This window comes from Heteronotia binoei, chromosome 6, assembly GCF_032191835.1.
Source record: "Heteronotia binoei isolate CCM8104 ecotype False Entrance Well chromosome 6, APGP_CSIRO_Hbin_v1, whole genome shotgun sequence".
Taxonomy (NCBI): Eukaryota; Metazoa; Chordata; class Lepidosauria; order Squamata; family Gekkonidae; genus Heteronotia; species Heteronotia binoei.
Genome location: NC_083228.1, coordinates 66,889,842 through 66,905,768, shown reverse-complemented (window position 1 = coordinate 66,905,768; position 15,927 = coordinate 66,889,842). Strand labels below are relative to the sequence as shown.

The window sequence follows — 15,927 nt, the reverse complement described above, 5'->3', positions numbered from 1 at the left end:
ATTTCACTTTTTCATGTTAGTGCAGAATTTCATGTTAGTGCATAGTTGTATATACCATGTTTCATCAATATATCAAATTCTTAAGAAGGCCAAATCTGTGGGCTTAAATCCAGAGACTGGAGGCATGAATAGACGAGGAAAGGCCCATATTTGCAGAAACATCTAAAATCTTTTTTAAAAATACATTGGGGGGTTTACCCAATGTAAACCTTTATGGCCGAGGACCTGCCTATATGGCCGAGGACCTGCCTACCTAAAGGACCGCCTCTCCCCATATGTGCCCCAGAGAGCACTGAGGTCTAGTTCTCAGAACTTACTAACAATCCCTGGGCCAAGAGAAGTTAGGTTGAAGGCTACTAGGGAGCAGGCCTTCTCGGTGATAGCCCCTCGTTGGTGGAACGACCTTCCAGAAATGGTGCGAGCCCTGCGGGACCTGAACCAATTCCGCAGGGCTTGCAAAACATTTCTTTTTCAGTTGGCTTTCGCGATAGAACCTGATTAACGAACGAGCAGATACCCAGCCATCTTGTGTACATCATGTTTACAGCACTTTAGCACCTATTTTATATGTTTTATCTATTTTAAATAACTTATTTGTAAGTGATATCTAAATTGTTATGTTGTTTTATGCGAATCATGGGACTCCCATGTCTGTTATGTTGTTTTATGTGAATCATGGGACTCCCATGTCTGTTAGCCGCCCTGAGCCCGCCTGGCGGGGAGGGCGGGATATAAAAATAAAATATTATTATTATTATTATTATTATTACCCTCCATAATAGATGCAGTATCTATAATTTTAAGAAAGGAATGCCTCTTAGTGGCCATTGTGGGGGGTACTAGGCAACCCCTGCCCCCCTTCAACCTTTGGTTTCTGCCAGTGAAAAGCAAGAAAAAGTGGGGAAGGCCTTTTCCAGAGCTGTTTTGGCCTTCAAGGCAGAATGCAGTGGGGGCAGGCTCACCAGTAACTATCAGGAGACTTTCTACCATCCAACTTGCATGACTCACCTAAACCTAGCTGCTTGCTACTGTTCAACAGCAGCCACCCCACAAAAGCCAGTGCAGTGTAATGGTTAAGACTTTCAGACTAGGATCTGGGAGACCCAGGTTTATGGACATATTGACATATGAAGCTGCCTTATACTGAATCAGACCCTTGGTCCATCAAAGTCAGTATTGTCTACTCAGACTGGCAGCGGCTCTCCAGGGTCTCGAGGTTTTTCACATCTATTTGCCTGGACCCTTTTGTGGAGATGCCAGGGATTGAACCTGGGACCTTCTGCTTACCAAGCAGATGCTCTACCACTGAGCCACCGTCCCTCCCCTATTTGGATTGCCAGTCTACTGTTGAAGCTCATCTTGGGCTAGTTACACATTCTCAGCCTAACTTACCTCACAGAATTGTTATGAGGATAAAAAGGAGGACAGAAGAATGATGTAAGCTGCTTTGGGTCACTATTGAGAAGAAAGATGGGGTGTAATGAAGTAAATAAACATAGCTAAAGATGAGAGACAGATAAAAGGTAGGTTGGTTGGTGGGAAAGAAAGAAGGAAGCAGGGAAAGGGGAGGATGTGGGGGTTGCCAGGAAAGAGGAAGGAGGAAATAGTGAGGGGAGATGAATATAGGGTAAAGTCAGGTGCCTCACAAGTCTTTGCAGGTTTCTCACCATGCATTTGATCCTAGAGGCCAGCTCTATGCAACTGGGCCATAGTTCTCCTGGGAAGAGGCTGCCAGGGGGAAGAAAAGATGAAGACAAAGGATAGATAATAGGTGGGCTGGTTGGTGGGAAGAAAAGAAAGAAGCAAGAAAATGAGAGACTATATTGATTTTGCCACAGACATCAGTGGCATGGTGCATCTTGGTTCTTCCTGCATGTGGCATATCAGTTGACTGGCCAGTCACAACTCACCATAACAGGTAAAAGGTAAAGGTAATCCCCTGTGCAAGCACCAGTTGTTTCCGACTCTGGGGTGACATCAGTACACACATATATATTGGCATCACACATCACAGAGCTACATAAAGGATACGTACAAGTTACTCATTAAACTATAATTAGGAGTGTGCTCCTTAGAAAAATAAAAACAGAGACATTCCTTGGTTCTTCTGGTGTTCCTTGGAAGTTTTCTCACAATGCCTTGTTTGGGAGTAATGTCAATGTTAAAAGAGATTCTGCTGGGCCAAACAGTGCTTTCATAACATTCTTTCCTTTTATTTGTTAGTTTCTTTGACTGATGGTCTTAAGATAAAACAAGACAGTAAATACAAAACAAATTCCTGACATGTGTATGTGCAACATCTCCACTAGATAATTCCACCTTTTAAACATTATTAAAATATTTCCCTTGTTCATTGTTCAGGTTATCATCCTCTAAAGTTTGACTACTTTTCCAGTCTTCCAATAAAGGACAAAGTAATGTGAAAGGCTAATACTGAAACTTTTCAGGACTGGAAAGGTCTTTAAACTGATTCACCTATGATAAAGTGCTCATATCCCATATGTTCTCCCATAACTGTGATGTCCATCTGAATATTTGTCCATATCTTCACAGCCTTCAACTGTTGTCCCAGTGTCTCCTATGTACTAATGTTCATCTTATTGTTTTGGGTATCCATATCTGCAGATGGAACGTCAACCTCTAGAGTTGTTTTCACAGCGAAAACCAGTTAGCAGCCTTGTTGACCCCTATTTAGTATTATTAGTGTCTTTTGAATTTTCTGCAGATGTTAGGGAGATTTTTTTTAAGTAATAGATGAAGGATTCACCCATTTGTATTTCTGGATAAACAAATACACACAAAACCGCTCATTTCTATATATTTCAAGTTTCTTCACGAAAATACACAATCATGATGCAGGCATTAAAAGAAATGTGGCTTGGAAAAAATCCAGAGACATGGTCCACTTTTTTGTGAAAAGACATCCCCCCCCCCCACACACACACACAGTTTTTCTGATGGGAAAAGATGGGAAGTTTGGGAGCACACTCCCAAGAAGGTCCTATGAATTTTACTAAAAAATGAAAAATTTGTAGAATACTTTTAAATGATAGTTTTACTCTTACAAAACATATAGCATGCAGTTTTTCCAATGGAAAAACTTGGAAAATTTGTGGGAAGCACTGAAAATACTTCCTTTGAAAAATACATTCTCTATATTATGTATGGGCAAGTAATTTTTTTAATATAAGGTTTTATTCACTCAGATGTATAGCATAAGAAGTCTGAGGACTTTGATTTCCTTCCCCCCCCCCATAGAAATACTGGAATATTTTGAAAACTAAAAAAAAACCTCCTATAAAAATGTAAATATATACAAACACACACACATAGACATAGAGCTGCTGTTTGTAGGTGTTTCTTACTTTAGTATTGGGCATCTTTGCAATTTTGCTTGTAGAAAATGAATAATAATAATAATAATAATAATAATAATAAATTTTTATTTATATCCCACCCTCCCCGCCTAGGCGGCTCAGGGCGGCTAACAACAATTCAACATTAACATAAATAGATAAAACATTGAATTTAACAATTAAAGTTAAACATATAAAAACCAGTTAGTTAAGTTAAAATACATAGTTTAAGTTACATTATATATATCTGGCAGCAATAAAACTGTTCTGCCGCTGGTTCTGCCAGTTTAGATAATATTATAGATGGCGGTTCTTCGTTCCTAGCGGCTCAGCAGTCGATATCGTTATAAAATGAAGGGTTTTTAATTATTCCACATGTGTATGCCAGTTACCACAATGTATATGAGTTAACTAAATTATACATAATGCATTCATGTTGCTACATGAGCAGATTGGGTTTAGGTTTACAGGGCTCTTTTTCTAGCAGGAGCTCCTCTGCATATTAGGCCATGTCCCCCTGATGTAGCCAATCCTCCAAGAGCTTAGAGGGCTGTTACTATAAGGCCTACTGTAAGCTCCAAGAGGATTGGCTACATCAGGGAGGTGTGGCCAAATATGCAGAGGAACTCCTGCTAGAAAAAGAGCCCCAATTGCATATATTTCAGTGTGTCCCCCCAAAACAGCCCCCTTACTTTCAAAATGTCCTGGTTCATATCTAAAGAGATATAAAATTTCTAGATAATAATGTGTTGGCCAATCTGTGGGATTTTTTAAAATGTAAAAACTGGATGTGCATATTTAGTCCTTAATTCATATGGTGTTAACAATGTTCATTATTCATATATTTGTGCATATGCATATTTGTTGCTATTTTTTCAGTATTACAGGCTTTCCATACGATGCAGGTCTAGATAGGAATGTTCATAGATGCCACCTTGTGGTGAAATTGTGAGAAACAATTTTCAAGGTACTCAGTTCAGAGGAGGTAAAGAGCATGTTCAAAAGTGAAAGGAATGTCTTGATACCCACCTGAATCTCTATGAGACAAAGATAAGGAATTTTTTCACAGACAAATAGTAATAAGTATGATAACAACCTCATCTAGAAAACAGTTAGGATTATTCCTTCATGTCACTAACACTACTTGAATTCAGTATGTTCCTTTGCTTCCAAAGCAAATTGTAGGTATCAGGAAGTGAAAACTCCTGACTTCCCAGAGGCAGAATCAAAAAGAACACATTTTTCACCATCATGGGAACAAGAAGATGTATTTACAGAGCTTAGCATCCCACTAGGTATGTATAATTACAAGAGACCCAGCCTTTTTGCAATAACTTGTCTAGTAGTACAGTATCTCTTTCAGAATACTTAGAGGGCTTACTAGTTCATCAGAACTATATTTGCTACATAAAAACTAAGGTAACTGTCACAGGATCTGTCAAGACTGGAAAATTATGGGTACCTGGTTACAGGGATATCAAAAAGTTGATGCGGTCTAAGTAATAGACACAGCAACATAACTGAGATAAGGTGTAACTTTTTGGGAAAAACTGTGCTGTGGAATGGGAATTGGATTGTGTTAGTACAACTGAGGGAGGAGGGAAGGTGGCATAGTATAGCCCAATCTCATCAGATCGCAAAAGCTAAGCAGAATTGTTGCTGGGAAGGAAGACCACCAAGGAATACCCTGCAAAGGAAGACAATGGCAAGCCACTGCTGCTTCTCATTTGCCTTGAAAGCCCTTTGCTGGGGTTACCATAAATTGCAAATTCATTACACTTTTACACATACACACAATACAACTGATGAGAGTTAGGATTTTGCTTTGTGGACAGTCTGAGGTCAGTTTATGAAGATTCTAAAGAGTTGTAGGATGGTATTTTTCCTACCATTGCCACTGATGAGAGGAGAGTCATACTGGTTAATAGAATTTTCTCTTTATTTTTTTCATCACGCCTTCAGGATGGTAAGCCATTGGTGGTAAGTAGGCCTAAAGGAATTAGGGAATGGGCCTGGTTGTTCTGGAATGTTCTAGCCATGGGGGGGGGGGGTAGGAAGGGAGAATAGGCAGAATTGTTTAAGAGAACATTAAGGCAATTGAAAGTTGTAGGTCTGGAGGTCACAGGTCACTTTATGGAAAAATTGGAACAGAAAGAATTTGGAGGCTGTGGCAAGTTTAAAAGTGAAAAGAGTTTGTGTTGCATGTGGAAGAAGGAGGCAAGCATACAGAATTAACATCACATGTACTAAATTATTTGGGCAGCTGTTCTGGATAAGGATATTGAGAAGTGGAATGGAGGCCAGTAATGATGGACCAGATGGAGTGAGGACCAGAATTTCAGATAAAGGGGTAGATTTTTGCTGTGTTGTATGATGGGGAAATCATCATAACTCGGCAACAGTGTGAATATGTAGAAAACTGGCAGGAAAGAGTCAAAAACAAAACTAAGTATTTGTGTTTAGCTGACAGGAAAATGGTGATATTGTCAGTAACCTCAGCTTGCAAAAAAAGAAAGAGAAAGAGAGCTTTGCAGGAAATGGGGAAAATCCATCTTGATATAGTGGCTGTAAGACATCATAGACAGATGTATAGGCAAGCCTTGATGGAAAGTACAGATTTAGAATAAAGAGATATAGAGCCTTGCCTCTCTTTATAACACCTCCCCAACCCCCTCCCTTTTTGCTGTGAATGTAAAAATACCAGCTTAACGGATATAGGCTACAATGCATCAAATAAAGTGAGCTCTGACTCACAAGGTGATATTTCATTCATATCTCTACATCAGCTTTGATGAGAAAACATCAACGTGTAGGCATTGGAAGCACTCCTCAGAAAAAAAAATTGTCTCTTCAAAGGTAAATTATGTTAAAGCTATCACTGATGGCCTTGTAATAATTGTAATTCAAAATCTTTTTATAGGAGTGGAATTTGTTGTGCCCAGAACAGGGTTTTACTGCAAACTTTGTGGACTTTTCTACACAAATGAGGAAATAGCAAAGACTCGTCATTGCAGAAGTACTGTCCACTACAGAAATCTTCAGGTAATTAATTGTGAATTCATATAAATTAGAAGCTTTGGACCAATCCACAGTGCATGTAGGACATTTATACAGTGGTATGTAGAACAGAACCTTGGGCTGCAGAACCTCTCCCCATTGCATGTAGGGGGCACACAAGGCACTTATTTCATGTGTTAGCCACTTCATTTTTTGTGGTAGATAGACTGACAATGTTCTAAGCAGTCAATCGGATTAGAAGGGTGTAACTCTATTTAGGATGAAACCAATGTCAACAAAATGAAATTAAAGCTCTTATAGGTGTGAACACGAACCGGTCGACATACTTATGCACACCCTTGGCTTCTCTCACGTCCCAGTGAATATAAACCTTGATGCAAAACATCCTGTCTTAATCAAGCTCCAGTTTACTGCAGTATCCAAATAACCATCTTCAGGAACTGGAGTTGTATACCACATAAACTGGAATTCTAAACTGGGATTAAATTGCAGTTGTGTTTAACTCAATTTCATAGAGGCACCTACATTCACAGTTCACTGCAGTTTGATCAAAGTTTTCATCAAGCTCTTCATGCAGAAAGGAAAGAGCAGTGGGCATATGTGATCACAGTGACGTTTGTGTCAGATTGGAGTTTAACTGTAGCTTGTGCCATCTGAATGTGCAGCCTGCGTGAAGTATTTTTATACAGTTGCATGCAAGAATGAGCCATGGACTGTACATCTCCTTCTGCATTGTATCTGACTCAAGGCATTCTCTTCATAGCCCATCCACCTGGTTTTTGTGAAAGATCATGCCCTAAGTCATACAAAATTATGAGAGAGGGGGGAAACCTCAGGACACATCATTCCTATGCTCTAGCTGCACTGTGCGTATAGATTGCCTGTTAAAATGCCCTATGAACATATAAAGCTTCTAAAGGTACTGTTTTGTACCATTTTAAACGGCCTTGTTTGTGTGCACTCATAGACTTGCCAGATAGTTATGAGATTGTTGTCCATTTCATGCCTCTGTATTTTGTGCTATTACAAATCAAGCCTTCCATTAAATCTTAGAAATAGTCAAAAGCATCTGGAACCAAATGAGATTTGCTCAAATTCCTTAGTTGTGCATGTGAAACATCGAGCAGAGATTAACTATCATTCAAGCTTGGCCTTCCTCTAGAAGATGAAATTCACACTGCAAATTAATACAGAGTGCTGCACGCAGCACAGAAGCAGGTCACGCATAAGCCTAAGTGAAAGCAGAGATGGTAACAGGTGAAAGGGGCTTGCCTTCAGGATTCTTTTTCTCCCTCTAGGGCAGCATTCTAAAGTACTAATCCAAGACCATAGCAGTTTTATATAGCTGGAAAAATATGCATTTGCTCACTAAAGGTCTACATGTGTTAATGGTTTTAGTGAAGCTGAGCAACAGATGAATCTCTTTTAAGAGTGTGAAGTTATTGGCATTTCTTTGGCAGGGATTCACTGGAAGAAGTATATACAGTTGTCAGCTTTTTTCTGTATAGGAGGAGTTTTGTGTGTCCATGTGCATGCATTCTGAGTGTTTAATTTTTAATTAGGTGCACAGTTGGCTAGAAGCTCTAGCATGTGATCCCCAGGCACGATTCCCTTTGTGGCTATGCAGTGTGTGCCAAGAACACATCCCTACTGTGCCCAAAATAACTTCAACACTAAAGGCTGCTAGCTCTCAATTGGTTTGCCTTCAGTCTGACCACCTCATTTGCACTGTACAGTGACCATCATGTATGTTGCTGTGGGTAGATAAAATTGCACTGGCATGTGTATATATATGTGTGCTTGCTCAAAAACATATTTGTTGTGAGCACACATTCTACTTGTATATGTCAATATAAAACATTTTGTGTCATGCAGAGTGAGGAAGCCTTTAGTTCAGCAACCTTCTCTCTTCTCATGGAAGAATATGAACAATAGAATGTCTTCTTTGTCCTAATAAGTTTTGCTTACTTTTGTGATTATGTGACCAAACACATGATTTACTGTTTTGTCTATATGTTTTCGTGTTTCTCATCAATATTATTCTAACTAAATGTTCACATGGAATAGTCCTGCCACTATTTCATATTGTATGAGAGATTTTATTTATTTAAGAGTATTTGTAGACTAAACTGTATCAAACTGATTGTGCTCCCTTTTTATACCTCCTAGAGGAGGAGAATGTGAATAAGACATATATGTCCAGAATGCTATCTTACTTAACATTTTCATTAATTATCAAGCTTTTTCTGAATAGTAACCTCATTGGTTCCATTTCTTCCTCCTTAGACAGCCCTAATAAAGATGCTAACCATTTTGATTCTCTTAGGAAAATTTTAAAATATTATATCAAAATCGTGTCTTTTCTGTCTAAGGAACTGTTTACTTCTGTCCCACTGGAGTAACAAACATTTGCAGCTGAGACTTGAAGATATAGAGTACTGTATAGCAGGCAATTTGATTTTCAAACATTGTAAAAAAAAAATTATTTCATTAACCACAGAAGTACCTATCCCAACTTGCGGAAGAGAATCTGAAGATGACTGAAAAGGAGAGCAGTTTGACACAGGATGACACGGGAATTGTGCCTCATTTTGAGAAGAAAAAACTATGACCTTGGTTCATTTGAAATGACTCCTGATCATTTATTGCTGATCCCCATGATGCTCCTTTCTGCTTGTACACTTTTGAAGGAGTAAAAGCACAAAGAAGAGCTTGTTCTATGCATCAGTTCTCAGAGTGCCATTCATATACAGCGCCTGAAATGAAATGAAACAATAGCAACACATCCGTAACCAGCAGAGCTCAGCTTTCTCATGTTTTGATAGCTCTCACTTTAAATCAGAGTTCTCAGGGATTCTCAACAGTGTTAGCTGTGGTGTGACTTCAGGCAGATTGTTCACAGAAGATTATCTGGAGGAAATGACCTGAATGAAAGTATTGTAACATTACCTTATGAAGCAGCAAACCATACTTCTCGTAATCATATCCCAAGTCATTGCTGTTACTACCGGTACTTTCTGACAACAATAATATAGGTGCCTTGCATGAAGTAATCATGGTCCTTGCATCCAAAGGGGCTTACAGTCTAAATCCACATCAGAGAGAATACAGGTAGTTGTCCCTCCATCTCCAGGGTTCGTACACATTTCAGAAAACCTGACTCTTCATTTTTCAACTTCTGTCAACTGTTCTAATCAGCTTTTCTGAAGTTTTGTTCTTCCTAATTTTAGTCATCAAACAGATGCTTAATTTTGTTTTAATTAGGGCTGTCACCCAATTAAAGAAACTGTAGTTTATTAATCATATGAGTTCTAGTATTTTAAATCTCCATACACTTGCACATAAAACAATTGTCCTGAAGAAAAAGTATTTCTGTTTCAGATTCATGTGCTTGTTGCACTATCTTAGAAAAAGCATTCCTTCTTGCATGCCTGAGGAGGAATGTGCTTGTCTAAGATGGCGTCTATCATCCAGAGTTTTTGTACTAAAAATAGTAAGTTTTCTTTTTTAAACTGCCTAATAATTGAGTGCACCTTTATTTTAAAATATTTTTCTGCTTAGTCTTACCAATTCATCAAACAAATGTTACAGCCCTAGTTTGAACAGACTTTAAATGTCATTCCCATTAATTTCTATGTTTATTATACAGGTGCCTAATATTGTATTATTATATTTGTGTTTCCACAATTAGTGTTTTATATAATCAAGAGTTCCATTGAAATACATCTTATTGAGTTAGTTTGCTCCATTGAAGCTTGGAGTGGTTAAATGCATAGCTCTCATGAAACTGTTAAGTTACATCACAGGTTGATTTTTTAAAAAAAAAATCAACCAGGCACAATCTAGTTTGCTTAACCATACCCTGAAGCCAGAGCTTAAAGGGAGAATATGTATATTCATCTCATTGTTTGAATTGTTCTTGAAGGAAATTTGAAATGTTTTAGGGAAAATATAGAAGGATTGCTCCCATAATTCACTGTCTCTTAAGTTTACCAGATAACTTTGCTTACACTTGGAGCTTCAGACTTCTCACAAAGTGGACCTTGGTTTTTATTGGAATTATTGTCTTTCTCTATGAGCAGATTAACACAGAACGGCCCACCTGCCAAGATTTCCCAATTTGTCCTCATGCCATAATTATTTTCATGTTGGGGGAAGGGGTCACTTTCTCTGTATATATGTGATGCCCTCTGGGGGCAAGGGAACATCATACCAGGGGTCCATGGGGTCTTGACAGCACCAGCTCACTCATTGCTTCTTTGCCTGGAGATAAATCTTCTTCCACTCTGGCTTCTTCTTCCCCCTTTCCTCCTGGCTGTTTGGCTTTCCTTTTCTGCTCCTGTGCCTTATCCCTCCAGCTAGCCTCTTCCCATTTCCCAATCCTTGGCAGCTTTACAGCTGGTCCTTTAGCTAAGCTCCATTCTCTGTCCCCTGCTCTCCACAGCCACACCCTGCCATAACACAGAGCCATTGTTCTCCCATCGAGGCTTTCTTACTGCCTCCACGCCTTTTGAGCTTCCTTGGGGCATACTGCCAAAGCTGCCCTGTTGCTGAGGCTACCATGACTGCATCCTCCTGGCCCTTCCCTGGTGAGTCTGGCTGCTAGATCCAGGGATGTATCCTACCCTGTTGGGTGGATTGTTGGCAGGTAGCCCACCACAATGTCCTAAGCATGTGCTGTTACTTGGGCATGTACCATTTCATTAAATGGTATAAACCTTCACTTTATTGTCATTGGAGATGGGGGCCAAGCAGAACATTTGCAGTCATGCACTTCAGAACTTTTTGAGATCCTGATCATTGACTTCACGGGTAAGAGACAGAAAGACATCTCAAATACTTACTATTACATTTTTCTATCCTGCCATTCCTCCATAGAGCTCAGAGTAATGTACGTGGTTCTTATAATGCAGACCAGCATTCCACACTGCAAAACATACCACTCCTTTGTTGGAATTTGTATTTATTTTTAACTGAAGAACAAAGATTTAGCTCTTCACATAAATACTAGGAAATTATTAAGTGACATTGTTTTAAAACCACCCCCTACTGAAATTTTGTTAGAATAAAGCATATTATCATGTCTGCACAGTCTGTGGATGTGATCAGAGCAGCAGTTTGGCCCACCATAGCCACTCTTTCCCTCTGGATTAATTGGGTGCAGTCACAAGTGCACATCTGGCCCCCATGCCCCACTTGTCCTTACCGCTAAAATGACTCCCATACAGATTAAATAGCCACTGGCATATTTGGGTGGCTTCCTTGGTGAAACGCTTCTTCGGTGGGTTTTCAGTTGTTTGATCACCCCAGCACACCATGGAAATGCACAAGCAGTGTGATTGTTCCATTTTGTTTCTGGGGTGTCCTTTTCCCCCCCAAACCCCACTCTGAGGTGCTCCCATACAACCAGCCAGAAGTGCGTGTGTGCTTGTCTGCTGCTGCATACCACACAGCAGGAATTTGGAAAAGAAGCCAGCCACAGGTCTGTGTTTGCCATGTGTTAGTGATGATGAAGAGAGATTGAATTTATACCCCACCCTTCAGTCAGAGTTTCAGAGTGGCTTACAATTTCTCCTCCCCCCCTCCCCACAATAGATACCCTTGTTGTAAAGTAGGTGGAGCTGAGCGAGCACTCCAAAAGCTGCTCTTGAGCAGAACAGCTCTGAGAAAGTTATGATTGACCCAGGGTCACTCCAGCAGGTGCATGTGGAAAAGTGGGGAATCAAACCCTGTTCTCCCAGATAAGAGTCCATGCACTTAACCGCTACACCAAACTGGCTCTCAATGTGGACAACTAACAGCTGTACCATGATGCCAGCTTAGGAGGTGCTGTCTATCAACATATACCACCCCAAACTCACACAACTTATTAAAATCAAGATCCTGCTGCGACACCCTGTCTGTCTGATCACACCCTGTGATACTGCAGTCTGCTGTGTGTTGCGGCCTGCCAAATATTTGACAACCTGCAAGTTCTGGAGACTTTAGCAAGCAGTAGAGACAGGAGATTTATGGGCCTCTGGTAAGCTGTCATAAATGGGGGGTGGGCTGTGTTCAGCTTGGTGAATCAGTAAGAGTAAACCATCTTTTTACATTTAAAAACATTTCCAAAGAGTTGCATATGAAATCCACATATCTGAATGCAGTTTGCATTTTCAATAGATCTTTGTCCAAGTAAATACAAGTAAATACAAAGTTAGAATACTAGCCCGTCACTGCTTTACAGGACTTCACACTGCTTCACATATTACAGAGAAGATGGGCCCCTTTGTTTCTAGAGTTGTCAACTGCCCAGAGAGGGAGAAAATCCTGCCCCTTTAATAGAGGCTTATTGTGTGAAAATGGGCAGTGGAAGCTTTTCATGGAAGGGGAGTAAGTAACATCACCTGGTAAGCAACATCTCATTGAGCCTCTGTTGAAGGGAAGAAACACTTTTTCTCCAGATTTTCCCTACTTGTTTTAGCTGCATGTGGTTTGATTGCATCTTTTTAGAATGTTAGGACATTTGTACATCTGAAGACATCCAGTAAATGTGCTCTGAGAGTAGGATCAGCTGTTGTTTTTGAGAGCATATTTACTGCTTGCTTTCAGAAATATGAATACAGAAAATATGTAGTTGATCATGTGCACTCCTTTCTTTTGTTCTTATTTCTGAATTGGTTTAGTGCAAACTTGATCATTTCCAAGGAAAAATGTAGATCCTTCTGGAAAATCACACACACAGGTTGGGTTTTTTTTTTTTTTTTTAAGGCTCTGCATCTTTTGTAACAAAAATAGGTCACCTTCCTTGATTTCTTGAAGCAAAATCTAAAGACTGAGATATTACTCCCCCTCCCTTCACAAATATAATTTATACTTATCAATATGTATGTATAGCAGAGGGCAGACTGAAGTGTATCCAAAATACTATTTATTATTTTTGTGTAAAAAGCTTCCTTATTTATAAAACAATTACAACATATTTCAATTATTATTATTATTATTTTTAGAACGTAGTATTTTCTTATATGTCTCAACCCAGTACTCATAATGGGGGTTAATACTGCATGTACTTTGTCAAGGCAAAACCAAAGATTCTAAGCTTTGCCCCATAAAACTTGACAGATTTTGCTACCAGCCTGCACATTTGTATTTAGTATAAGGCTGATGATTTTCAGGGTTTTTCTATCTCTATTAAGTCTGTGATTTGTTGATATATACTTGAACAGGACCAGATGTTGCTATTTATTAAGCTCACAAAATTTTGTTTATTGGCTTGTAAACATTTGGAATATGTAGAATTTAAGTTAATTAGGAAGCACCACAAATTGCTCTACGTACCTGAGATTTCAAATAGTATATGTTAAAATGGATGAATAATTGTAATAAAGGAAATGTTAATGATCATGAAAAAATTGGTCATTTTTTTTCTTATCAGTGTAATAATATCTTTCAGCTGGTCTTATAAGTTTTGTAGACACTAAGAGTGCATTCACACACACTAAATAACGTGTTTTGCAACTGGTTTTTTTCTGTGTAAGAATAGCAAAATCCATTTGCCAACAGGCGCCATGTGAAAGCACCCTAAACTTAAGCATGTCTCAGAGATCAGAAGTGAGCAAAAGGATCACATGCTTTCTGTCTCTCCCCTGTTCTATGCACAGAGACAGATTCAGGTTCCAAAATATTGAAAGCTTCTTTTGTTTAAAGAAATGGCCAGTGCTAGCCTTATAAAGGGTTCTGACTCTGCTTCGCATGAGATGGATCCAATATATTGCAAGTCAGAAGAAAGGCCTATGTTTCTCTGCCAGACAGCTGATCGACTATATCCAGTTCAGTGCCTTCACGAGGGTAGCTCCAGGATGGAGCCAAACTCTTGGCTGCAATCACATGCAGTAAATAATCCACTTTCGATGCTCATTCCAATTGGATTTTGCCAGTTCACATAGTAAAATTCAGTTGGAAAGTGCACTGAAAGTGGATAATTTAGTGTGTGTGACTGCAGCCCTTGAGACTGTGAGATTGCTCTCTGTATCTTTATTTATCACTATTTCACCACGGGTTAGTTTCTATATGTGATGTTTTTGGCAAAATAGGGTTGTGGCTGCTCATTTGTGAGAAAAAAACTATCAGAAATCAAATTGGCTGTATGACAGCACTCTATATCATGGGGAAAAGGTCTAGGCTTCCCAAAATCAGTTAATATGTTGAGGATAGGAAAAATACCATAGACTTTGCAGTTGTCTCCAGGGATGTAAATTTTCGGTTATTTTTACAAGAACCTCACACAACTTTGCTGTGGGACTTTAAAAGAAATTAGCCAGTTATGCAAATACAAGATAACAAGTAGTTATGGGAATGAGGGTTGAGTCTAGTAGTATCTACAGGTTAAATAAAGTTCCATTATGGGTACAAACAAGAAATGATTAACTGAAATGGATTTCCTGAAATATTACATATAGGTAAGGAGGGGTAAGTTGCCAGGAAGAGCTAATTGGAGTCAAAATGTCTAAATAACTGAGCAATAAATACAGCTAAGTTTGGGATAACACATTAGGTAACGTGTAAATTGCAATAAATTGGTATACAGATAATAAAGCAGTTAATAATGGATATAGTTCACACACAGCCCAATCCAGACATAAGTGGCGGCCGGCTGTGGCATACCTGCCACGCTGCTAGTAGACTTCCTAAGAACTTCTGCACGCTGGAGCATTGGGAGGGGAGAGGCGTAGCTTGCCATGAGGGAGATGGTCGCCATGGCAACACCGCTGGCATAGGCACACAAGAGAGGTGGAGGCAGCCGGCGGCGAGGGCTAGCCCACCCACCCCCAATTGGCCAGTCCTGGCGCATGCGCTGTGGCTCATGACAGTCAGGGATGGGGAGAGGTGGCCTCAGAAAGGCTGATAGCCATCCCCAACCCACCCCCAAACAGAGAATGGAGCCAATGATGGGCAGACCATCAAAGGCAAAGGAGGGACGTCCCACCAACAAGGGGAGGAAACAGGAGTGAGGCTGCGCATGCTCACACGAGAAGCCTGGCTTGGTGGCAAGGCGGGAGTGGTGGGGAGACAGGCCCGCATGGGACCACGGAGAAGCCGTCAATCCCCTCACACCCTCCTGCTGTCAGAGACTCTGCCAATGGCAGGCAGACAAGCAGGAAGTACCAAGTGCAGGAGTTCGCTGTCATAGACAGTGGCTGGAATGTGTGTCTGGAAGTGACCAGCCCAGCAGCAGACACCCCCCCCAGAGACCCCCTGTGTTGTCCTGACACCCCCTGCCATGTGCACAGAACATCTCCCCCCTGGGGTCACAGAACTCAAGAGTGCAGGTGCATCAGCCGCAGAACTCTTGAGTCCACTTCATCAGCCCCCCCCTTAGTGCCCTGCACACAACAGCCCTGTGAGGTCGGGTAGGCTGTCAGCCCGGGAAGGCTGAGAGGCGGCACTCCCCCTCCCCTGTCCAGCCACGCGGGGGGCAGTGTGGCGGCTCATACACCATTCCCCCCCCAAAACCAAGTCTGTCCACCCTCCCAGGCATTCCCTTGGAGAGGCCATTGACACGGTGGGGTGT

The 15,927-nt window shown here is 40.5% G+C and overlaps 1 protein-coding gene across 1 annotated transcript in view; it reads left to right on the top strand.

The window, feature by feature from the left end:
* Positions 1-9,090, top strand: part of RBM20 (RNA binding motif protein 20) — a 206,493-nt gene extending 197,403 nt beyond the window's left edge. The window contains exons 12-14 of the mRNA XM_060241688.1: positions 4,532-4,651; positions 6,277-6,398; positions 8,875-9,090. Coding sequence (XP_060097671.1) covers positions 4,532-4,651; positions 6,277-6,398; positions 8,875-8,985 — 353 coding nt within the window. The 3' untranslated portion in view covers positions 8,986-9,090. The remainder of the gene's footprint in view (positions 1-4,531; positions 4,652-6,276; positions 6,399-8,874) is intronic.
* The last annotated feature ends 6,837 nt before the right edge of the window (positions 9,091-15,927 follow it).